Source organism: Ipomoea nil, unplaced genomic scaffold (assembly GCF_001879475.1).
Source record: "Ipomoea nil cultivar Tokyo-kokei standard unplaced genomic scaffold, Asagao_1.1 scaffold1622, whole genome shotgun sequence".
In the NCBI taxonomy this organism is placed as follows: Eukaryota; Viridiplantae; Streptophyta; class Magnoliopsida; order Solanales; family Convolvulaceae; genus Ipomoea; species Ipomoea nil.
The window spans coordinates 498,761-524,719 of NW_017618050.1; the positions used below are offsets into that span (position 1 = coordinate 498,761).

At 33.5% G+C, this 25,959-nt stretch overlaps 3 protein-coding genes across 3 annotated transcripts; 1 reads left to right on the forward strand and 2 right to left on the reverse strand.

The window, feature by feature from the left end:
- Positions 1-626: 626 nt before the first annotated feature.
- On the reverse strand, positions 627-4,163 carry LOC109191409 (peptidyl-prolyl cis-trans isomerase FKBP13, chloroplastic-like). The gene is made up of 5 exons (XM_019342057.1): positions 3,695-4,163; positions 2,936-3,028; positions 1,231-1,291; positions 1,075-1,143; positions 627-972 (listed from the first exon to the last, which is right to left on the reverse strand). The coding sequence occupies exons 1-5, from the start codon at positions 4,061-4,063 to the stop codon at positions 908-910; spliced, it is 657 nt and encodes a 218-aa protein (XP_019197602.1). The 5' UTR covers positions 4,064-4,163; the 3' UTR covers positions 627-907.
- Positions 4,164-11,469: 7,306 nt separating this feature from the next.
- LOC109191406 (pentatricopeptide repeat-containing protein At3g05340) lies at positions 11,470-14,163 on the forward strand. The gene has a single exon (XM_019342054.1). The coding sequence runs from the start codon at positions 11,596-11,598 to the stop codon at positions 13,546-13,548; it is 1,953 nt and encodes a 650-aa protein (XP_019197599.1). The 5' UTR covers positions 11,470-11,595; the 3' UTR covers positions 13,549-14,163.
- Positions 14,164-14,930: 767 nt separating this feature from the next.
- On the reverse strand, positions 14,931-20,044 carry LOC109191408 (putative UDP-glucuronate:xylan alpha-glucuronosyltransferase 4). The gene is made up of 3 exons (XM_019342056.1): positions 19,706-20,044; positions 17,668-19,623; positions 14,931-16,213 (listed from the first exon to the last, which is right to left on the reverse strand). Exons 2-3 carry the CDS (start codon positions 18,356-18,358, stop codon positions 15,306-15,308), a joined length of 1,599 nt encoding a protein of 532 aa, XP_019197601.1. The 5' UTR covers positions 18,359-19,623; positions 19,706-20,044; the 3' UTR covers positions 14,931-15,305.
- Between the last annotated feature and the right edge of the window lie 5,915 nt (positions 20,045-25,959).

Sequence of the window (25,959 nt, forward strand, 5' to 3'; positions counted from 1 at the left end):
TCAGTCCCTCGTTGTCTGACGTCATCAGAGCTCCAGTCTCTGGTAACTGGTAAATGAGCACGCGTTTCTCCTTTTCTATTTCTTCTCTTCCCATTTTACACTACTTTGTATGTTTATTGGTCGATAATTGAGTGAGTTTTCTTTTTGTTCCATTTTTATCTCATCAATTCTATACTAAAATCATTTTTATTTTGGTCCATTTTTATACCTGGCTACCAATTTTTTAATTTCTTTTATCCATCCGGTCATTAATAATCAAGTCAAAATACGTTAAACAGCATCTGATGTGATGTAATTTTTCTTGAGTTCATGCTATATGAAGTCTTTCGAGTATAGTGATTTTATTACAAAGAACCATGTTAAAGACCCTTACCTTTATAAATATCACTCTATATTAGTCACTTCTCGACATGTATATTTTTATTGCATATGTAAATTTCTTATTAACTTCTAAAAATAAATAACTTTCTTTTTTCAATCTAATACTGGTTAATAGGGAATGATAATTGTAGGGCGGAAGCATTTTCCTATTACAAAATACCATTAAAAAGAAAAACATAAAAACTTAACACTAACCAACACTAGGAATTAATGGCTTCATTTGGTAAGACCTACTATTTTTGAGTATTATTATTGTTATGATTTCTAATTATAAAATTTGTATAAAATCAGAATCACAATAAAGTTGTCCCCTCTCAAATGTTTTGGTCATTGTTATATATAATATCATTATACACTATTTTCTTTAGAAAAATGTATTGTGACAAGTTCTTTTAATAAACTTTTTAGGTTTTTGGCCAGAGTACAGAAAGATTGAAGGTTTAGAACCATAATAGGCACAGACAACCTGATTGATCTTCTAATGAATCTGTGGGTTTCTGGACCACCATACTTTCTCAACTATATATCAAGCTTTGCCAACGAACTCGACATCAAACAAAAGAACTGAATCAGGCGGAATAATGCATGAACCTACATCATATATAACCAGGCAGTACGAGATTAGAAAACAACATAGAACAGATCCTTCATTGTATACGCAGAAGCATGTAATTTAAACATCTCATCCATTACCTCCTCTACAGCCAGCCCCTCGCATTCCATATCCAAGCTCAGGAGGAATCTTCAGTTTACGTTTTCCTCCTAACGTTTTATTGAGATAGAAATGCGTGTTTAGCTTTATTTCTCTTATGTTTAGTACAGGTTAAGAATATGATGTTTCCACCTTACCAGCTAACATGGGAGGAATACCATCACCTCCTAGAATTCCCTGATCCCAGCCTTTAATGACCTATCACATAAGGTATACCAATTAGGAATGCAGTCATCACTGAATGTTACAACAACTCAACTGGCTAATAGAGAGAGTATGCATCTGATCTCCTTAGCCCAACAGCTACAATGGCTACTAATAAGTTTGAATGCAAGAGGAATAAGTTTGGCTATTAATAGGGTTTCACATGAAAAAGTCACCGGAAGGACCAAAAGTGTCCAAAATATGATAGTCTACTCTAGGTTGTTAAATGGCAAAAACGATTATCTTGACCAACAAAGATAGAGGACCTTCGATGGAATTCACTCTTTCATAAATTCATAGCCAAAACCCTCACTTTAGCAATAAAGAACTAATTTAGTGCACAAAATAAGGGTTTGTATGATTCCATATTTGCAAGTGGATTAATCAAAAGTTTGGTACTATTTAATCCCACCTGAACCACCTCCCCACTCCCTCTTTTGTTTTTAGTCCAAAGTTTTGGAATTGGACGGCGCAGTGGGGGGCCATTGCCTAATCCAAATACGTAAACTGATCATATGATTTAAGGGCATTGTTAGTCCAATCCCTGAAGCCCAATTAACCAAAATGCCGTTAAGTGTAGTGTGGATAGAAAGCAAACTTCATACTCCTTAACTGATTTCTAAGAAACTGTTAGCTCATACCAGTCCATTTGTTCATTGCTCTAAGGGTACTAGACTTTTGTTCTAGTCTTGTAGAAAATATAAGAATACAACTGCTTTAGAAGATAAATATCACGGATCCTACTCACTGCCAGTTTGATCCTCAACTATCCAATCCCTATATATATCAACCACAATGGCCATATCATAACCAAACAAACATCTGGATACTTTCAGCATTAATAAGTAAATCCTTGAATTGACACAATTAAAATGCTGCAATATAATTCACTCGGTAATTTATGGTACAAATTATGGGAATAATCTGGCATGTACTCGCCTACTCCTCAATGGCCATATCATAACCAAACAAACATCTGGATACTTTCAGCATTAATAAGTAAATCCTTGAATTGACACAATTAAAATGCTGCAATATAATTCACTCGGTAATTTATGGTACAAATTATGGGAATAATCTGGCATGTACTCGCCTACTCCTGACTAGGCTCCACGTGTGAATTAAAAGATGTGTAGATATTGAATTCCAAATAACTGGCAAATTAAAGTCAGGGCAGCCATTGTCCAACTGTTACTGTTACTGTAACACAACCCATATCATAGTACTGGTACGACTAGGATTCGAGGACGGGCATGCTATACATCCTGATCCAAACAAGATGGGATAGATGTAGCTAGCAAGAAGACACCTAAATAAAGGAAACTACTTATGAAGGTGGGAGGTGGTCAAGTCCACACTCCACAGGAAACAATTATCTCAACTAAGGACTCAAAATTCTTTCCTAAGAGGACTCATGCCTATGAGTAAGTACCTCTCCTAAGATGATTCCAATCGTGAATCGTGCAAACATATTTTTATGCATTGTAGTTCTAACTAGTACTATACCGATAGCCTGTTTGGGCACATTCAACTCGACCAACAGCTCTAAGCCTCTAATTGCTGATTCACAAACACATAAATTCACCACATCATTAACAAAGAGCAGCAAGTTGAGTATGAAGTAACAATATAATATACCTCACCAACACCAACGCGAAACGTGAGAGGCTTCCCCCGGTTGTAGCTGCTGTCAAAGACCTTCCCATTCTCCAACTTACCTGTATAGTGTGCCTGATGTGTAATCCAAATTAAATTCTTCATCCATTAATAACAACATAAATGTATGTTGAGAGGAGATTAACGAGAACATACATACATGAAACGGTAATAATGGCCTGGTAAAAAATAAAGAAGACAAAATGGTCCATGTCCCTAAGTCCACGGCACAAATTTAAATATGGGCCATGTTTGGTAAAATAGTTAGCCTATTAGCTAATTTTGGCTTATTTGATCACTATTAGTTGTTTGACTTGGTTATACAATCAATATGCGTATTTGATTAATTAGCTTTTTGTAACAACTTATAGCTCCAAAATGCTAAAATTCAAAAAAACTGTTCAAAGTAACTTTTTTCGACGAGCTTTTGTATGTAATCTGCTAACAACTAATTTACCAAACACTTTTCTACAATCACCTAATGCTATCAACTAGTCAAACACACCAATCCAATCAGAAAACAACTATTTACCAAACACCCTGATTATATCTCTGGTTGTTTGATCACTAAGTACAGTCAATAAAAACACGTACAGCTAACTTGATCCCGTGGATATAGCTAGGCACATTACCAAACCACTTAAATCTTTTATTCTTTATTTTGTGCCATTGTCATAATCTCAACAATAAATCATCACAATCCCTAATTACATTACAGAGGATGATCGAGTATTAGCTAACCTTAATGAGCTGGCCTTTTTCAGCCTGAGGACCAAACCCCAAAACCTTATCGCAATAGGCAAGCCCAGAAGGCGCGGCCGTGAACTCACACGCCGACGTTGTTTCTTCAGCAGCTGCGGATTGCCGCAATCCAACAGCCCCCAAACACAATCCTAACACCCCAATCGCCTCTCTCCTCCCCAGCACAACTGGCCGCCGCTGTTCCTCCCTCGCCGGAGATCCGGAACTGCAAATCTTCGGCGTGCTGCAGCCAGTGTGGACTGACGGCGAGACTACTGTTGAGAAGGGTGCGGTGGGCAGTGAGTTGGTGATGAGAGTGCAATGCTTTGTGGAGTTGAAGAAGGAAGATGGGAGAGAGTGAGAGTACATCTCCACAGGGATATGATGATACAAATTCAGAGCTTATATTAGTTTAAGGTGTTGTGGCCATTTCTGATGGGCAGCCTTATATTTCCCCTTTCAGATTCTCATTATCTTTTTGTGTGTTGGGAAAACGGTTAAGTGGTTAACACAGCCTCACAGAGGACAGCCCGCTTAGTGCATTTTCTTTTTTAAAATACAATTTAAAAAATGTTATTCCTAGTAAAAAAAAAAAAAAAAATTGTGGAATTGACCCCTAATACGAAAAGTTAATTAGACACTTAAATTTTTATAAAGTACAATTTAGCTCATCAATATATTATTTTTTTGCGCTGAAGCCCACCAACCATTTATACAATCATTATTTCATGAACCATGGTCCACACAGTTGTGTGAACTATAAATACGAATGCATTTTAATATATTAAATGTACATTATTTGAGTATTGAAAATACATTATTTTGCTTATTATCAAATAATGTACATTCATTACACAAATAATATATTTTTAGTATATTAAACATGTACTTTTTATTCATGGTCCACACAGTTGTATGGACCGTGGTCCACATAAAAATTTGCCATGGTTATAGACATGTCATAGTTGGTTACTATCTCTTCGGCAAAAATTCGACAAACATTGACAGTCGTTGTTATGGCGACAATTTTTTGTCGTATTCTTTGGGATCTGGTCGCCTCCTCCAGATAAGGCAAACCTTTATGGTCGCCTTCTCCAAAAAAAGGCGAACATTTCTCGTCGCATTCTCTTGGAAAAGGCAAGTTGTTATGGTTTCCTGCTCAATGAGAAGGCGACTAATTCTAGTTAGAAGGGGGATTATCGATAAAAAAAAAAAGACAACAGTCAAAGACATAATTTTATCGGTAACATGTTTTACCTGTAAATTGAATTTATTTGACCGAATTTAATGCGTCTTATAGTTTAATTGCACATTTTAAAAGTTCATAGACATAATTGCTCTATCATGTCAAGTTTAATGGCCTATTTGATCTCCCCCTCCCCCTCCCCCTCCCCTCCAACAAAAATAAAATATATTTTGTGATAATGATTAAGGTGTTAATTCAGTTAATAACTTATTCGAATTAACTGAATTTGTAAAATATATTACCCGTTAATTGAACTAAACTTTATATTTATGAATAATTATAACTGATTTTTTTTTCCAAATAACCAAATTATTTTAGTAAAATTTAAAAGTTCTTAAAACTTATAATCTATACTATATATAAAAACAAAATCCTGAAATTTTAACTTCCCGCCCAATTCCTAAAAAATCTCTCTTCCTACTAAAATATATTGATTTCTACTTTCTCATTCGTACAATAATTCAACGTTAAAATTCTATTCTAATATTATAAAATAGTGTAATACAATCTATATCTATACTATAAATAAAAACAAAATCCTGAAATTTTAACTTCCCGCCCAATTCCTAAAAAATCTCTCTTCCTAATAAAATATATTGATTTCTACTTTCCCATTCGTACAATAATTCTGCGTATTCTAATATTATAAAATAGTGTAATACAATCTATATCTATACTATATATAAAAACAAAATCCTGAAATTTTAACTTCCCACCCAATTCCTAAAAAATCTCTCTTCCTAATAAAATATATTGATTTCTACTTTCTCATCCGTACAATAATTCTGCGTTAAAATTCTATTCAAATATTATAAAATAGTGCAATACAATCCATACTATATATAAAAACAAAATCCTAAAATTTTAACTTCACCCCAATTCCTAAAAAATATCTCTTCCTCATAAAATATATTGATTTCTATTTTCCCATTCGTACAATAATTCTGTGTTAAAATTGTATTCTAATATTATAAAATAGTGTAATACAATCTATATCTATAATCTATAATCTATAATATATATAAAAACAAAATCCTGAAATTTTAACTTCCCGCCCAATCCCTAAAAAATCTCTCCTCCTAATAAAATATATTGATTTCTACTTTCACATTCATACAATAATTCTGCGTTAAAATTCTATACTAATATTATAAAATAGTTTAATACAATCTATACTATAAATAAAAACAAAATCTTGAAATTTTAACTTCCCGCCCAATTCCTAAAAAATCTCTCTTCCTAATAAAATATATTGATTTCTACTTTCCCATTCGTACAATAATTCTGCGCATTCGAATATTATAAAATAGTGTAATACATTCGATACTATATATTAAAACAAAATCCTGAAATTTTAACTTTCCGCCCAATTCCTAAAAAATCTCACTTCCTAATAAAATATATTGATTTCTACTTTCTCATTCGTACAATAATTCTGTGTTAAAATTCTATTCAAATATTATAAAATAGTGTAATACAATCTATACTATATATAAAAACAAAATCTTGAAATTTTAACTTCACGCCCAATTCCTAAAAAATCTCTTCCTAATAAAATATATTGATTTCTACTTTCCCATTCATAAAATAATTCTGCGTTAAAATTCTATTCTAATATTATAAAATAGTGTAATACAATCTATATCTATACTATAAATAAAAACAAAATCCTGAAATTTTAACTTCCCGCCCAATTCCTAGAAAATCTCTCTTCCTAATAAAATATATTGATTTCTACTTTCCCATTCGTACAATAATTCTGCGTATTCTAATATTATAAAATAGTGTAATACAATCTATACTATATATAAAAACAAAATCCTGAAATTTTAACTTTCCGCCCAATTCCTAAAAAATATCTCTTCCTAATAAAATATATTGATTTCTACTTTCTCATTCGTACAATAATTCTGCGTTAAAATTCTATTAAAATATTATAAAATATTGTAATACAATCTATACTATATATAAAAACAAAATCCTGAAATTTTAACTTCACGCCCAATTCCTAAAAAATCCCTCTTCCTAATAAAATATATTGATTTCTATTTTCTCATTCGTACAATAATTCTGTGTATTCTAATATTATAAAATAGTGTAATACAATCTATACTATATATAAAAACAAAATCCTAAAATTTTAACTTCAGCCCAATTCCTAAAAAATCTCCCTTCCTAATAAAATATATTGATTTCTACTTTCCCATTCGTACAATAATTCTGCGTTAAAATTCTATTCTAATATTATAAAATAGTGTAATACAATCTATATCAATACTATAAATAAAAACAAAATCCTGAAATTTTAACTTCCCCCCAATTCCTAAAAAATCTCTCTTCCTAATAAAAAATATTGATTTCTACTTTCACATTCGTACAATAATTCTGTGTTAAAATTCTATTCTAATATTATAAAATAGTGTAATACAATCTATACTATATATAAATACAAAATCCTGAAATTTTAACTTCCCGCCCAATTCCTAAAAAATCTCTATTCCTAATAAAATATATTGATTTTTACAATAATTATGGGTTAAAATTTTATTGTAATATTATAAAATTGTGTAATACTATTCCGATTCTAATTTATATCTATTTTATATATCAGTGTTGCAAAAATCGTGTCGCGGGCCGCGGCGAGAAAGGCCGGAATCGGCCTCCTCAGCGGCCGCCTCGCCGGTTGAACCGGCTTTTAATTTTTTTTTAATTTTTTTTTTTTAAGTTGTAAAGTGTCAAAAGTTCGGCAATGCATAACTTTCGACTCTGTTGTCCGTTTTGGACAAATGTTTTTTTGAAATCGCGTATTTTGGCCCACCAATTTCTAAAAAAAATACTTTATTAAAGAGTTTCTAAGAAAAAACTATGAGAACTTTATGTTTTATTAATGAATTTTTAAATTTTTTAATTAAACAATTGTCCCGTGCATTATTTAATAATCTTTCTTTATAATTGGTCAAATTATTTAATTATGGTAAATTTGGGAATAATTAATGATGGTAATAGAAATCCTAGAAGAATATATAATTGAACAATATTTAATTATTGTTATATTATTATTGTGACTCACGGAATACAAGAGTTAATGCCATTTTTTGTCCTAGACTTATTGGGGCATTGACACTTTTCATCCTCCATAATAAAAATTGCCACTGTTATTGATCGTTGGACAGTTTTGATCCTCCGTCAATGACGCCGTTTGTTGACCGTGAATTAGAAGGGTTTTTCTGTCTTTTTATGTTATAATCCTTGTATTTCTCCATCCATTGGTCACTGCTACATCCATTTCTTCAAACTGAGGTTATCCGCTTCAGTCCTTTCTAACATTAAGAAACCATCTTCACCCAACTAACAATCACGAATTTTACATTTGACATCAATCTCTAGATAATGGAATCAAGTGCATTTGGGATAGAAAGGGCGTTATTCCATGCCTGTGGAAATTTTGTCGAGCATACAACATAACTAGCATAGGTATGCCCCTACTCTTTGCCTCCTGCACTACAATCAAAGCAGTCTCATGCAGCCTTCCATCTAAGTAGACAATATTTACTCCAAGCGCTGAAGACAATTTTGATTTGGGTATGTAGACCCTCAGATATCATGGGTGGATATCCTGGAGTGAAAATGCACGTGTGAGTTTCCTTTGGACACCACCATAAAAGATGTATCAACACCATCCCTTTCAAGCTCATCAAGTATTCTTTCGCCATGCGAGTCATCATCAACCTTAGATATGACCCTTGGATTTAGACCAAGACGAATTTTATCATCCGGGTTTTATCAAAGCATTGCCAGTGTTACCACCTCCTTGAACCTCAAAGCTGGTGCCCCGAATTTTATCATCCGGGTTGGGGAATGAAGCTACAGCAGCCAGGAAGTCAACACCGGCCATTCCAACACCTCAGACAATGCGATTTTTGGGGAGCGGCGGATTCCGCATTTTCAGCTTGAAACTTCAATAAATTTCAGGTAGAATAACAGAGTTTTTGAGGTTGTGCACCAAGTAGTTGTGGTCAGAGAGAGAGAGAGAAAGAGATGGGAAGGATATTTGTGGTCAATATGGAAGGGAGGACTTACAGGTGCAAATTCTACATCACGCCATCTACAACTACAACTGCTATTTACCATAGGAGGGTTCGCCGACCTGCTGGCCTCTCTGCTTCGCCGGAACCAAAAACCACCGGTGAAGGCCCCAACCTCGCCGGATCTGTTGCTGCACCGCCAGATCTGCCTTACTGGTCCGTCGCCGGAAGGAGTTACTGCCTCGTATGCTCGCCGCCGTACCTACAACTCGCCGGAGAAGAACCTCGCTGCTACTCACTACCGACGGTTACTACTTAGCCGCCAAGTCTCGCCATCTCGCCTCACAGGAGTCACAGCAGCGCTAGTCTAAACAAGATTAGAAGAATAAGACATAAAAAGACAGAAAGCCCTTATAATTCACGGTCAACAAACGGCTTCATTGACGGAGGATCAAAACTGTCCAACGACCAATAACAGTGTTTACTAACTGGCAATTTTTATTATGGAGGATGAAAAGTGTCAATGCCTCAATAAGTCTAGGACCAAAAATGGCATTAACTCCGGAATACAATACAAGCATATTTAATTATGGTTATATTATTATTGTGCCTCACGACCATTATATACTAACAGTACTTGAAAAGAAACTAATAATAATAATAATAATATAATAATAATAATAAAATAAGTGGTAATAATAATATCTAAAAGTAATTAAGTGTTAATAATAATAGTAAGAATATTAACGTAAGAGTTGTAACATAGAATAAATTGTAATAATTAATAACTATAGTCTAGGATTAAATTTGGAATTGTCAGGAAAAATAAACGACCTCTGGTGAAATTAACTCTTAAATAATTATATATCGATTTAAATATTATTAATATATTACAACAATTCCATTCCGTGTATCGCACGGGTGAAAATACTAGTAATAATCTAAAAACATAATCGATGAGTATTGATGTAGATAATTGACCCATGTAGTTTATGTGTACTTTATTGTGTATAGAACATGCATGAACATGTATGAAAATCTAGAGAGAAGATAGAGCAAAAATGGACTAGAATAAGCTTCTTTTATTCATGTTTAGAGCTAGAGAGAGGGTCTAGTTAAGTGAGAATGAAAGAGGAGAGGAAAATGGAAGAATAATAGCTCAAAGAACTCTTTTATTAAATGATGTTCTTGAATGTTTAGAGAGAATAGAGAGGATTTTATGTTTTAGAGAGAGAGATGAGAGAAGAAGCTTATTCTAGTCCATTTTTGCTCCATATTCTCTCTACATTTTCATACATGTTCATGCATGTTCTATACACAATAGAGTACACATAAACTACACGGATCAATTATCTACATCAAGTACAACCGCATCAACTATAATTCAAATGGTACGAAGACTTCTCGGCTCCGATTATTCCTCTTTCCTTCAAATTCCGACACGATGTCGTCAATCAGGTCGTTTCTCGAGAGCTCAACCAAGTCCGAAGACTGGTTTCTCAACGCGCTTAATGGAGCTACTTCAACTTCCACAAAAGTCCTGTCCAAATCTTCATCGGTGAATTGCCTTCTCGGACTCGACGATGATATCGGAAACGAGAATTCTACTGGAAAAGATGCGGAGCCTCTGCCAGATGGTCCGGTTAACATTAAAAACGGCGGTGTAAACCACAGAAAGTGAATGCTCAAGACGTTCACTCGGTGTCGGATTCGCGTATGTTGCCAATGGCATCGAGGAGCATTTCTGCCGGATTCTTGACATCATCCTCTCCTCCGCTAGGGAATTTACTGGCGATTAGAGTGCGCGTGAAGGATAATCACAGAGTGGGAATCGAGGAGCATTTATGGTCACAATTCGCCGGTATCGGTGGAGGATAATCACAGAGTGGGAAAGGCGGGTGGGTTTTAATTTTGGTCAACAAGTCGTTTTCCCAAATCAGAAGGAACAAGAAAAGACTATTTTGCCCCTTCCAATTCAGTACATCCGTTGACTTAAGTTTTTTCGGTCACAATTCGCCGGTAATTTGATCGGCGTGACCAAAATTGATAGAAATTGCATAGTCAAGGTACTAAATTAACATTTTATTTTATAGTCAAGTGTTGCAATTAACACAACTCCAATAGTCAGTGGACCAAAATTGAAATTTTATCTTAAATAAACAAATTCAACATTCAAGTACATATGCATGAACATCTCCTATATAATTTATAATCATTGAGCATTATTTCATTAACGCGTAAAAAACTAATTTGATAATATGGTCCACACAATAATGATTGACCTCTACAAGTGAACTAGCTATGAATAAGTTCATTATTCTCAGTTCTCAATCACACTACCCAAGTTCACAAATTTTATTTTTATCATCACTCAATTTAATTAAACTTTTACAAAATATTTTTAGTGTAATTTAGCATGTGCACACCATCAAAATTTCCTATATCGAATTTATAATATGAGACCCAAATTGTACTGGAATGAATTTGCTTTGCCCACGACTTATTGGCCCGTGGTTTGGTTAATTGGTTATACAATAAATAACGTCATTTGAGATCAGGGAAAGATTTATATAAATTGTTTGGGCGCTAAATTTGATTTCGGCGGGAGTGTTCCCACCGCTCTTTCATGGATGAACACCACCACCAGATGGATCTCCCGGAAACTGAATCCACCGCTTGCCTATCTCGTCTTCTCGGTAAGAGCATTTGCCTCCGGGAATCCACTTCCTTCATCATCCCAAGCGAAGCCTTGCGTCGACAATGCAATAGGAATAAGCTTCCTCCTCTCCTCTTGTGGGAGAGAAGGCAATCTTCGTTTGGGAAGTTGCATTCATGCCTTCACTATCAAGAATCCCGGACCCTTTGACTCCCAGGATCAAACCGCCATTCGAGTTCTGAACTCTCTCCTCACAATGTATGCTAGATGCGGTAAATTGCTTGACGCAGTTAAGGTGTTCGAGGATATGCCTGCAAGAGACACCGTTTCCTGGAACTCAATAATTTCAGGGTTCATAAACAATGGGGAGTTTGAAATGGGACTTGGGTATTTTAAAGAATTGCTGAGTTTGGGGTTTGGCTGGTTTGATCATGCTAGTTTGACTACCATTTTATCGGCATGTGATAGGGCTCAGTTTCTTATGATCACTAAAGTGATGCATGGATTGGTGTTTCTGAGTGGCCATGAGAGAGAGGTTTCCGTGGGGAATGCTTTGGTTACTTCATATTTTAGATGCGGGAGTCCAGATTCAGGGAGGCGGGTTTTTGATGAGATGGTTCAGAGGAATGTTATCACTTGGACAGCTATTATATCTGGGCTTGCTCAAAATGAATTTTATGAGGAAAGCTTGAAACTGTTTGATAAGTTTCGGTGTGGATCTGATGTCCCTAATCATTTAACCTATTTGAGCGCAATATTGGCATGTAGTGGCATGCAAGCACTCAAAAAGGGTTGTCAGATTCATGCTATTGTTTGGAAATTGGGATTTCAATCAAATTTGTGTATGGAGAGTGCACTTATGGATATGTATTCGAAGTGTGGCAGTATAGAGGATGCTTGGCAAATCTTTGAGTCTGCTGAGGTACTCGACACAGTTTCATTGACCGTCATCCTTGTAGGTTTTTCCCAAAATGGATTTGAAGAAGAGGCTTTGCAAATTTTCATCAAAATCATCAAATCAGGAATTGACATTGACCCAAATGTGGTGTCAGCCATTCTTGGGGTTTTTGGTAGTGATACACTGTTAGGGCTTGGAAAACAAGTTCACTCACTAATTATCAAGAAAGGGTTCCTTCTCAATCCATTCGTTAGCAATGGGCTAATTAACATGTACTCCAAGTGCGGTGAATTGCAGGAATCTGTCAAAGTCTTTGACCAGATGCCTCAAAGGAATCCAGTTTCATGGAACTCGTTGATTGCAGCTTTTGCCCGGCATGGTAATGGTTTTAGAGCACTTGAGTTATATGAAGAAATGAGATCAAATGGCGTTGAGCCAACAGATGTTACCTTTCTCTCTTTGCTTCATGCTTGTAGTCATGTAGGCTTGGTGGAGAAAGGAATGCAGTTCTTTGAATCCATGCAGACAGTTTATGGAATGATTCCCAGGATGGAACACTATGCTTCTGTTGTTGACATGCTTGGAAGATCAGGGCTTCTAAATGAAGCAAAATGCTTTATTGAGGGGCTACCAACAAAGCCTGATGTACTAGTTTGGCAGGCACTACTTGGTGCTTGTAGCATTCATGGAGATACTGATATGGGAAAATATGCAGCTGAACAGTGGCTTTTGGCTTCACCTGATAGCCCAATTCCATATGTCCTACTGGCTAATATGCATTCTTCCAAAAGGCAATGGAAAGAGAGAGCGATAATTATCAAGAAAATGAAAGAGACAGGGATAGCAAAAGAGACTGGGATAAGTTGGATTGAAATTGAAAAGAAAGTTCACAACTTTGTAGTTGCTGATCAGATGCATCCACAGTGTGATACTATTTATGGTACCTTGTTGGAGTTATATAGACACATTGGAGATGAAGGATATGTTCCAGATAAGAGAAAATTGTGCTATATGGATCATGATGAGTAGGAAATGTAAAGGATTTGTAAGACCTCACACTATTCACAAGCCTGGTAAAATGGAACCTTAAACTCTTGAATCCCCAAACTTTAGTTGCTTTGCCTGCAGTATCGAATTTATTTGTTTTCGGTCAGTTATCTATTTGAGTTCTTTAATTGCAGAGAGTTGGTTCTCTGAAGGAGCAATTACTAAATTGTGGCAGTAAAGCTACAAAGAATGAAATGAGTTTTGGTATTGAAAGCCTGCTTGTCCCTCAAGATCTTTACTTTTCTGAATGGATATAATTCTAATGGAAAAGAAATGTGGAACTTGGCCAACATCAACTTTAAAAACTTCTACAGAATGTAACAGCTCACTCTGTAAAACATATCGAGTGGTAGAGAAAATGCCAAACCTCTCTGCTGCAGATTTCTCTTTTTTTCTGGCTCAAGTGCTCCTATCAAAGGGATCAAATACTCAATTGAGTAGTTTGTACATGTAAGATTCATTGGTTGATTTTTATGTCCAGTTTATCAGACAAACAATTCCTCGGAAATGTAGCAGATCAGATTTGGCATGATTGCATGAAGTGTCTGAATCCTTTCTTAGTTCTAATTTCTACAAATATGTAAGAGATTTTCTGTAGCCCACCATGATGCCTAAAATGCAAAGCTCTTCACTAGATGTTTAGCCGGGTTTCACCACCTGTATTCATTGAAGACAAAAAACTTCTTGAAATGACTTTAAGAGAATCTGGTGAAGAAAAATTCTAACTGGTTGATCAAACATATGTTTCATTTGGTTTATTAGTGTCTATATGCCCATTATCCTGTTCACATAAAAAATACCAAAATCCATTTCACAAACTGCAATCTCATTCCCACAGTACTAGTCCAATTATGGTAGTTTAGTTTGCATATGTTGAGCTATGCAGTTAATGTTGTTTCTTTCTAAAACTTATACAGAGTACACATTTAATTTGGTTTGTAATATGAAAAATCTTCATCTCCTTCTAATTCATGTGGAGAAAATTCAAAAAACAATATTTCGAATGATGCTTTTCAGTAGTAGACTAGTAGATATCATTACTTCTATAGTTTCTCTAGGCTCCATTGTTTAACATTATTTTAGTTGAACAGCAGCCAGGCGCTGGCTCTATACACCTCCACTACTTGGCTGGTCTGAACTTTACATATTAAATACTGGTTATATGGAGCTAGACAGATACGAGGTATTTACAGTAATGAAGTTGTGTGAACTGTGAAGTGATTAAAAGCTGATTTTCTGACAAGTGCAGGAAGAGTTCAGTAGTGTTTGGATATTGGATAACTTCAATAAGGTAAGCAACTTCTTTGATGTGGTTTGTTATTTAGTGACTAAACACATGTTCTTACAGTTTGAGCCCGTTTCAGATATATACAGCTGCACCAGTATGTACATCCTGCCTGGCTGTTTCTCAAGGATTTCAGGAACTCTTGTTGACGAAAGCATGACATGACGGTATGAACCTTTCTGTATTTTAACTCTGTGTTTCTTTGTATTTTAGAGACGTCTAAAGTGTCCAAAAAGATGAACACACATTGAGCTTATGAATGCATGAATTGTGTTATGGTTACTGTAACCGTACTGCTTTGCCATTTCTGGTAGACACTTGTTATAAAAGCTTCAGGTCCAAACAAAAATTTCTACTTTTAATCCAAAATAAAATTACTGTAAAATAGAAAATTACTGTATGTAGTTAACTATCCACTAGAGGAGTCCTACTTGAAAATGTAGAAGGAAAAGAATCATGTAAGGAAACTTCTTCTTGGATCTTTCACTGGAATTTTCCAGTGTCCATCAGCAAAACTGGCATTTTTAGCATTCTCCCTCCACATTCTTACCTCGGCTTCCACCTGTGGATCAAGAGCACAATAATGCTGCAAATTCTTAGGCATTTTCTCATAAATTTTCCACCACATTGTGTGAGCCATGTCGCTTGCAAAACGTTGGTTTTCCAAGCTATCCCAGTTACAATCATAATCTCGATAACACTTCCATGGTTTCATCCCTAGAAAATGCACAGTGTACACATTCTTTGGTACTTCACGTTTTTCATCCGGAACTGCTAGGTAATCCTTTAGAAAATTTAAGCCAGCTGGCCACCGGTGCCACCATGAGAAAACTTCATTCAAGAACCCTTGATCACCCCCATTGTATGAGCCAGTGGTCTTTGTTTTCTGCATTAGGGTTTTGAAGGTACATTCTGAGGGTTCTACTATCATTAGACCGGAGTTGAACACATGTCTGCTATTCCCAACTGCTGATAATTGTGGGTACGTGAAAAACTTGTCCAAATTTCTCAGGACAATGAAATCTGAGTCTATGAAGATAAGTTTATCATACTCCACAAGTTGCCATATCCGAAGTTTGCTGTAGTTCCATTCATTGTATGCATTTTTCTCTGCATGTGGGCTTCGAATCCTCTTTATTTTCTTAGTTTTCCATCCCGCTGCTCTGAGACCACTGAGGGATTTTTGAGAGATAGTTTCATCCATTAGGAGGATGAGGTCTTTTGTCGATGTGAATTGCTTGATGCTTTGAGCCAAAGCTATTGCACCACAGACGTAGGCTTCTGATGAATGGATGATAGTTACATAAGCCTCTCTTGGCTGGCGTAGGGTCTTGTTAGAGGCTCTTCCCTGTAATTCTTGACCTGATTTACACAAGATATACATTAAGATGAGGTATTATATGGATTTTAATGAAGAAGCTAAGGGTCATTTGTTGTTAAAATTCTTATGCCATTTAATCCCTCTGGGTATTGTTTTGCTTGTGGGATAAGGGGAATTACTAACAACCTACTATTATCCCTCTAGGCATTAGTTTTAGGATCATAGTCTTGTAATAATTATGTGAAGTATGCATAAAGAGAACTTCAGTAAAAAAAAATAAAGTTTATTGTAATACAATATGCATATGCTAATTGGGCAGTTCACCCCTGCCAGTAGATTTTTCACTTCATCTAGTTCTGCACCCTTAATGCAAGTTGTGCTTGGCATTTAACCTTGTCCTGCTTCTACTAGATATTTTGTTACAGAATTCTAGAGTCAGTGGTTGGATCCTGCTTTTGTTGACATTTTTAGTTTTATACTCACCTCAACAAAATTTCTTATCTATACCCTATATTAATGGTATCCCAGTAGGCTACATTTTAATTTAGATCTGGAATATCATATCCTGAAATTAGCACCCCCCCCCCCCCCCCCCCCCCCCAATTCCCATGGGAAGCTCTACCTAAACAATTAAACCTTTTTTTTTTTTTTAAATGATGATGAGGGAAATCTGCAGCCACTACGGTGTGCACTAGATAAATTATCCAGCCAACTGTGTGACCAACTTGGCTGGAGTTGCTCCAATTAAACAATTTTCTTTTATCAATAGTTGGTGCCTAATTATTATGGCTCTTCAAGTATTCATTTTGCATTCCTAATAGGTGAATATCTAGTTGTCAGCATGTCAGGTTCTTACCCTCCATTGTGGATCCACTCAAATGCTTTTATCAATAGTTAATGCCTAATTATTATGGCTCTCTAAGAGTGTGTTTGAAAACCGGAGAAATGACTTTTTAAAAATGTTTTTTGGAAAATAATAAAATAGTTTCATTTTTAGTGTTTGGTTGCATTCTGGAAAGCTGGATTGATGTGTTTGGTTCGTTTTCTGAAAAATGAGTAAAATTGTATAATTAAACATTTTAATTGGTTTATTTAAAATATAAAAATATTTATAATAATATTAAAATAATGTTATTTATTAAAAAATATTTTTTTTTAAAAAAAAACTCTAATTTCTGGCAGAAATCATAGCTGCTCTGGTCCGCTGCGGAAACCAGACCTATGGTTTTCGCCGGAAACCAAGTTTGGAAACATTAGTGGTCATTTTTGGTCGGTGGAAAAGGACTTCCGTCAAATTTTGACGGAAGTCATTTTCCTCCAAAATAGTCATATTTTTCCAAGTCAACGAAAAATGATTTTTGAATAATTCGTGCCAGTAGGTGAATATCTAGTTGTGAGGTTCTTACCCTCCATTTTGGATCCACACAAATGCTTAACTTTTCTAATAGTTAAAAGCAAATTTAACATAGCAATTAAAGAAAGAAGTAAAACTCACTTGGTTCATGAAATGGATGAGCAAGTTGGCAAGTTCCAACTGGCATGGCCACCTTCTGCCTCAGCTTTCTCAAGTCAGGCTTATACACCCATGCATAATTTCTTTCATGCCATAACAGATCATCACACCTGAACATCTCCAACATAGGCTCACAAGACCCAATGAAAACAACATACATTTCATTATAACTTCTCCCATTTCTCACCAGAAGATTAGCAACCACTAAGTTCACTTGTAACCTAAACACATCTGTTGAATCCCTGCATGGAACCCTAGCCACAACAACATTTACATCCTTGTAGTCTTCAAACCTCGGCATTGGTATTTCCGGGCACTTTCGAGGTCTTTCTTCGTTTATCCATTCCGGGAATAAGTCTTTCCATCGAACGCTCCCATTCACAGGACGAAACTTTACACTAATCGCCTTTGCTTCTTCCCGTAAACCCTTAATCTCCTTCTCCACACTATACACATTCACTAGACCAATCTTCATTCTTGTAACATCTATTCTGCTTTTCAATACTTGGTGCCAACTAGGCTTTTGGACTGGTATAGGGAGGATCCATTTTGGGTGTTTTTCATAGGTTCCTTCTAGGAATTTGATAGTTGTAACAAGAATGAGAGTTAGACAAACAGATATGAGAGCAAAGGTGAAAATCTTGGGACTTGAAAGGGAAGGCTTGGCTGCCATGGTTCAGCTATTCTCTTCTGCTATGCTTTTGGGTGTTACATATATATACAAGGAATGTAGTATAGGATAGGATATCTGTATATACATGTCTCCTTTGCTCCAGAATGGAGTTATTCAGAGTATATACACACAAGGAAAGAGAAAATAGTGATGCTAAATTTGTAAGTTCCATTAGTGTAATCATTCAGAATACTCTTCTATCAAATCTTAAAACGATTAATGTAACCAAATTTTTTTGTTATATACTCCCTATATGGAAATACTGTTCAAATACTACTCCCAATATGGAAATACTATTCAAATACTAGGAACCTGACCAAAAAGTAAGAAATTCTTAATCACAACTTACCTTACCGATAGCCCCAATGATTAACTTGTCCATAAAAGGCGAAATTCTCTCAATCTCAGACCCACATATCCCGGCCCCACAGAATAGTGGACAATCAATATACGTGGACCACTGACACCCCGACCCCATAGAATAGTGGATAATCATTATACCATGAACCATGGTCCACTTTGCAAGGTAGACTATTGACACAAAGTTTGCAAGGTGGACCATTGACATAAATTTTTTTTTTTTTTTTTTTTTTTTTGTACTGGATGTTCATTTTTGAAGGTTCTTTTATCGTGAACTGAAAGTTCATTTTTAGATATACTACTTTAAAATGAACCTTCAATATACTAGTACTAAAAATGAATATTTATTCGTGGTCTACAATATAATTTGCTAATAGTTGAGAGGTAAAATTCTCGTGACTGGTAGAATTCGGTCATGTGTCTTTGTCCATAATTAATGTCTAAAAATCAAATTGAGTTGTCGGTGTGGTAACTCTATTGATCAACTACCTTCTCATTAGAAATTCATATGAATGAATTCTAGCCTAGCATAAAAACATCCTTCTATGTGCTCATGCATCTATTCACATCCTATACTTGTTTTTTTATTATTATTATTATTAGGCAGAAGTGTCAAATAGGTCCATCTACTATTTCGAAGTGTTCAATTCCCCCCACCATCTAAAATATATGCTAATCAGGCACATTTACCTTCTAAATTTGTTCGATTAGCTTTAATTACAGGTTATCATCAGGTTGCCCATCCAGCTAGTTGACGTGGAAAATATATTTGGTGTCGTTTGGTGTCGTTTCATCATACTTGGCAGAGTGGTCTTTGGTGTCGGCGTCTCCCTCAATTCCTTCACGGCATCTCCCTCAATTCCATCAATTTCATCATACTAGGCAGAAGTGTCAATCACTAACAGCTTGGAGAAAAATTAGGCATATTAACATTATTAAATCAAGAAATTAAAATTAAAGATGATTAATTATGGTTTAATGTTTTACCAAAATTAAAGCTGCATAATGAATCTCCGCCGGAGACGGAATTGCTGCTGCATAACGAAAGAAATGGCGGCGGAGACGGTATGCTGTTGCATGTGTTGGTTTTGACCCTCTCCATATGTGTGGCCCCTCACATTGCCGAACACCTCCAGTTCCCGCCTCACCACCGACTCGCTCACATCGGAGGGAACCATGCTCACCAGTAGCGTTCGCGTCGGAATTGAACTCTGCGGCGGCAGCAACGGAGCTGGCAGTGCGGGTTGAGGGTACGCCAGAACTTTGCCGTACTGCGGCGGCGGGGGATGGGATCTAGGAAAATTCTTGGGAAGAATTCTTGACCTCTGGGATCAAGATTCCCCGGAAACGGTATAAAATAAGTGTAATTGAAATCAGAAAATCAGGTTTTTAATTCTTAATTTAGAATTCGCCCAATCATTAGCGTAATTGAAATCGGAAAATCAGGTTTTTAATTCTTAATTCAGAATTCGCCCAATCACTTTTTTTTTTTTTTTTTGTTATTTTTATGCCATGTAAACAATGACACCTAAGCATAATCGGCCACGTCATCGCAAACAGGTGGGTAACCTGCAAAAAAAGCTAATCGAACAAATTTAGAAGGTAAATGTGCCTGATTAGCATATATATTAGATGGTGGGGGGAATTGAACACTTTGAAATAGTAGATGGGCCTATTTGACACTTCTGCCTTATTATTATTATTATTATTATTATTATTATTATTATTATTATTATTATTATTATTGTTGTTGTTGTTGTTGTTGTTGTTGTTGTTGTTGTTGTTGTTGTTGTTTTTATTTTTGTTTTTGTTTTTATTTCCCACTTATAGTGCTCCATTTTAAACTTATTACAAAACTGTTAATTAATTAATTTTTAAATATTTAGACTATTTATATTTAAACTAGTTTTTTACGCGCATTGCGCGATTGGGATAATGCCCAATGTTTGTTTTTTTTTTTTTTTTTTTTTAAATAAGTACTTTAAAGTATATTAAGGCAAGATTATATTGAAATTGTTCATGCATAGATAATTGAAGGTTGAATTTGCGTATTTAAATAGGTAATTCTTCTCCCAAAGGTTGAGTCCCCAACCCCAAGGGTCCCCACACTCCGACCCGACAGAGCATTGTGGGAAGTTGTAAATCACGGTGACTCAATGATTTAGCAGACAGGACCAAATGCAGGTGCGCACAAGCAATCTGCCCACTTTGGACACAATTCCCGCACTGTCGCCGCCGAGGTTCAAACCTTGGTCTCTTCTCCCAAATACTGCCCACTAAATTAACCATTGAGCTAAGCCCGTGCGGGTTAAATAGGTAATTCTAAGTTTACAAATGCAAGATAAAATAGTCAAGATTGATTATAATTGTCAATAAAATAATTGTATAGGTATGGTTGAAACCAAATACGGGACATAAGGAAGAACAAATAAAAATTAGGGCATAAAATATTAAATATATACTAATATTGTTTGAGGAGATTTCGACATTAGGATTTGTGGTTAAGTTTTATTAAGACTTTAATATTAGAATTAGATTGATGGTGTAGTTATAATTCTATATTAGACTTTAATATTAGAATTAGACTAACGATGAATTAACGGTATTTAACGGAAAAGTTAAATGGATAATCATATAATTAAGGATAAATTAGAAAAACTTAAAAGAAAAAAATTAAAACTTGAACAATCTGAACCATTCATTTGATTTAATAATTTGGCGGTCATTTTTTCTACCCAATGTTAATAATTAAATAAATTCGTTGGTCAAATCTGCTAATATAATCCACTAACGCTAACCGCTAACTGCTAATTGTCAAACAAGGACATTGTAAGGTAGTTCTCACTTCAATTTGTTGTGTGATTTGAATACACTCTTTGTCACAAAATCTCTCTAGTTAATATGGTTGGCTTTATTAATTATATTTTTTTTAATTTTTTCATGGTATTAATAAAATACTTGGTAAATAAATATATAGCATTATTTTGTATTATAACTTTGATATTTAATTAGAAAAATAGTGCACAAAAAAGATAATAGACAATGTAGTGAATATAATCAATTGATGAATTTGAATGTAAAAATTTTTACATTTGAGAAAAATAAGGACAATATAATTAATGAAAATATTTATCTTAATTAATTTGTTGATAATGAATAATTTTTTTTCACTGAAATAAGACATTTTAAGGACAATGTAGCGAATATAATCAATTAATAAATTTGAATATAAAGAATTTTTATATTGTAGAAAAATAAAGACAATATAACTAATAAAATTATTTCTCTTATTTTTTTTGAATGTTACTGGCCCTATTACATTGTAGTATCTGTTCATATACTTTCTCAACCTACTGAAACACAAAGAACCAATAACGCCTCCACTGAGGCTCGAACTCATAACCTTCCAAATGGAAGTCCAACCCGGGTACCATTAGACCACATAGTCTTGGTCTCTTATTTAATTTATTGATAATGAATATTTTTTTTTGAATAAAGACATTGTGGACACATAATTCTAAATTAAAGAAATGCATATCTATAATTTTTTGTTGTAGCTACTAAGTTATTATTTATATATAATTTAATAAGAGTAAAATAGAGTACTAATTATGCCAACTTTGTTTGGGATGAGGTTCGAACCTAAGACCTTTTTTTTTTTTTATTGAAATCAATGAGTAAGTTAACGGTGAACTAACGGCAATTCTTAAAATTTTAACGGAATTAGTAACGGTGTGTGGGTATTTTAGGAAATTTTAATGTAAAATTTAAATCTTATCAATCTTTTAATCAATCTGAGTCATTCATTTGATTAAAATCTGTGACCGTCATTTTTTCTACCCATTATAGGCCTAACTCTTTTGGACTCTTATTAGTATAGTAGATATATACACATGAATTTTCTACGCATAATATAGCCATCTTTGCTAAATATATAAATCATTTATTTAAGAATAAGTTGTGTCTGAAATGCATGTAATATTTTTTAAAAGTCTATAAAAACTATTCCGTATTACGGAGTATATTTTAGGGTGCGTTTGGTTCATGAGTTTACAGTTTAGAAATGAGAATTAAAATCATAGTTAGTGTTTGGTTTACAACTTTTTAAAACACAATAATGAGTTTTGATTACCCATTTAATTAAAAAAGTATTCCGTATTATATTTTAGGGTGCGTTTGGTTCATGAGTTTATACATTAGGAATTAATGAGAATCAAAATCATAATCATAATTAGTATTTGGTTTACAACTTTTTAAAACACAATTATGAGTTTTAATTACCCATTTAATTAAAAATTTCATTCCCTAATTAAAAGGAGTATCATTCCATTTTATTGGTAATCTAATTTTTTTAGTTTGGATTAGTACTTTTAGATTTTTTGTGTTGTTCATATTGATGGTTCATATGCCATTATATTAGGATCAATTGCCTTGATTTTTTATTTTTGTATTTTAAAACATTTATTCCCATTATAGGGTCATACACAACCAAACATTAATTTTTGGTAATCATTCCAATTCCACCCTACAGTAACATGCAAAATAATTTTACCAAAGTCCATTACCATTATCAAGTATTTAATTTATATTCCAATTCTGATTTTCATGTGTGAACCAAACACACCCTTAATTAAAAAGTATTACATATATCAAGACAATTTCACAGAAAATATATTATTGAATCAAAGTAAAAATAAAAAATAAAAAATAAAAATTACAGAGAAATTTTTGAACCAAACTTCACAATATAATTACTATTATTATACCTAGGAGGCACATGCGTAGCAATGGGCCAATGGTAGCAGGCAATTCCACTGGACTTTGTGTGCAATGCACAACACTTTTTTTTTTTTTTTTTAATATTATTTTCTTTTCCTTGTAAATGTGTGGACACTGTAGTGTATCCTACTATCTACACATTTGCAAAGACAAGTTAATTTGGAATAAGAAATATTTTTCATTGGGATGCTCTAAACTCTAAAGATTTTACATTAAAAAATAAAAAGAAAAAATTCTAATAAAGATAAAATAAACCCTTCAATATTATTAAAATAGTGATTAAATCTGTAATTTTTTTTTCCAACCCGATTACCTATTAGATTAGTGCTATTTTTCATTGGGATGCTCTAAACTCTAAAGATTTTACATTAAAAAATAAAAAGAAAAAATTCTAATAAAGATAAAATAAACCCTTCAATATTATTAAAATAGTGATTAAATCTGTAATTTGTTTTTTCCAACCCGATTACCTATTAGATTAGTGCTATTTTTCATTAGGATGCTCTAAACTCTAAAGATTTTACATTAAAAAATAAAAAGAAAAAATTCTAATAAAGATAAAATAAACCCTTCAATATTATTAAAATAGTGATTAAATCTGTAATTTGTTTTTTCCAACCCGATTACCTATTAGATTAGTGCTATCTAAATTTGAATAAATACGTTGGAGACAATGATCATGATTGTGGATGTTTTTTAAATTTGTATTTTTTTTTAATGAAGAAATGAATTAAAGAGTGAAGAGAAATATGATGTTGGGGCCTTTGACTTTGCCTTCGCCTTCTTCCAAATTTAGAAAAAGGCAAAGGCCGCCTTCCTTGAAAAGAGGCAACAGTTATTATTATTTACTTCTTACATAAGAAGGTACGCGATATAGAAATGGAGATGAAAATGTAATTGCAATTAACATGTTTATTTATATATATAAAAAAAAAATCTTAAGAGACAAATTTTTTTTTTTTAAAGGATAAAACAAACAAATTTATGAAAATATCATAAATAATTTTAGATATATTATCTAAAAAGTGAATGAAAGTTATACCCCTGATTTATGTCTGTTTTTTTCTTTAAGTTTTTTTTGTACATTATACTATAAAGGTTGTACATTAAAATATTTTGGATAAACATACCCCTACCGTTATAACTTCCGTTATCTTTTTCACTATTGTTACCAAGCACATGCATCCACCATATATTTTATTATATTCTTCATTAATAATAATATATATACACATTAAATATTTGAGTTATATGTTAATTATTACATAAATATAAATATCAAATTTATAAAAATGATTTACATTATTATTATTTATAATAATTTAAACATCTAAAATTTAAATAAATTTAAAATTTTAATATAATGTATTAATATTAGACACTTACTTTTTGCGCATGGCGCATAAAAAATATTAGTATTATTATACAAGCTAAGGTTACATTGTAATGATGAATTATATTATGTGAATAACATTTTGTATCGAGTGATCTAAACAAAATGATGTGAATAACATTCCCAGCTAGCCCACTAAATTAGATAATAGCTATAGCTAGCGACGTGTAAATGCATGGGATTTACATTTTACAAGCAGTTTTGTATGTAGAAGCTAAGTTATATGACAAAAATAATAATTGAATGTGGCTACTGCATACAAGTAGAAGTCGGTGGTGGTATGACTATGACAATGACACACGTTGCTCATAATCGACCTGGTCGGCAATTACTTGTCTGTTTTAAACTTATGCTGTTTTTATGGGAAAATGATCAAATAGATTTTTAAACTTTAACTAAAAAATTAATTAGTTCTTTCAATTTTATTTTTTTTTTGAAGAAGAAAAATACAATTATACACATCAACAATTCATTTAAATGTGTATATGTGGATGACCTCATTCCTTTGTAAAAAAAAAAAAAAAAATCATTTGGATGTAATGAGACCCAAAAATCAGATATTAACCTGCTATCATAGGTCATTAGAGATTGCCCACCATTCGAAAAAAATTTCAAACAAAAAAATGATCGCCGACCATTACCGGTCACAGAAAAAGAAAAAGTAAGGCATAAAATAAATCTAAAAACATAATAAGTTTGAGGGTTATACTCTTGGTTTATGTTCATTTTTTATGTTAACTTTTTGTTTGTACCTTATGCTATAAAAAGTTGTATTACATAATTTTTTGGATAAAAATATATTTACCATTATAACTTCTGTTATCTTTTCACAATGTTATTACCATACACATGCATACCTAATATTTTTTCCTACATTCTTCAATGATAGTTTGATTTATTTAGATTTTAATTAAATTTTACCATAGTTATATTTAGTAATTTATGATTTTTATAATACTTACTCGAACAATATAGATATGAATTTTACAATTATAAATATATATATATATATATATATATATATATATAACTTTTTTAAAAATATTTTAATATAACTAAAATTTTAACA

Excerpts from the sequence above, each read along its gene's own strand:
- LOC109191409 (XM_019342057.1), bottom strand. The coding sequence starts at position 4,063 with ATGTACTCTCACTCTCTCCCATCTTCCTTCTTCAACTCCACAAAGCAT. Across the intron at positions 3,029-3,694 it reads AAAAAGGCCAGCTCATTAAG|GCACACTATACAGGTAAGTT; the intron begins GTTAGCTAATAC and ends ATTACACATCAG. Across the intron at positions 1,292-2,935 it reads TTCGCGTTGGTGTTGGTGAG|GTCATTAAAGGCTGGGATCA; the intron begins GTATATTATATT and ends CTTATGTGATAG.
- LOC109191408 (XM_019342056.1), bottom strand. The coding sequence starts at position 18,358 with ATGGCAGCCAAGCCTTCCCTTTCAAGTCCCAAGATTTTCACCTTTGCT. Across the intron at positions 16,214-17,667 it reads TCATCCATTTCATGAACCAA|GTCAAGAATTACAGGGAAGA; the intron begins GTGAGTTTTACT and ends TGTGTAAATCAG.
- LOC109191406 (XM_019342054.1), top strand. The coding sequence starts at position 11,596 with ATGAACACCACCACCAGATGGATCTCCCGGAAACTGAATCCACCGCTT.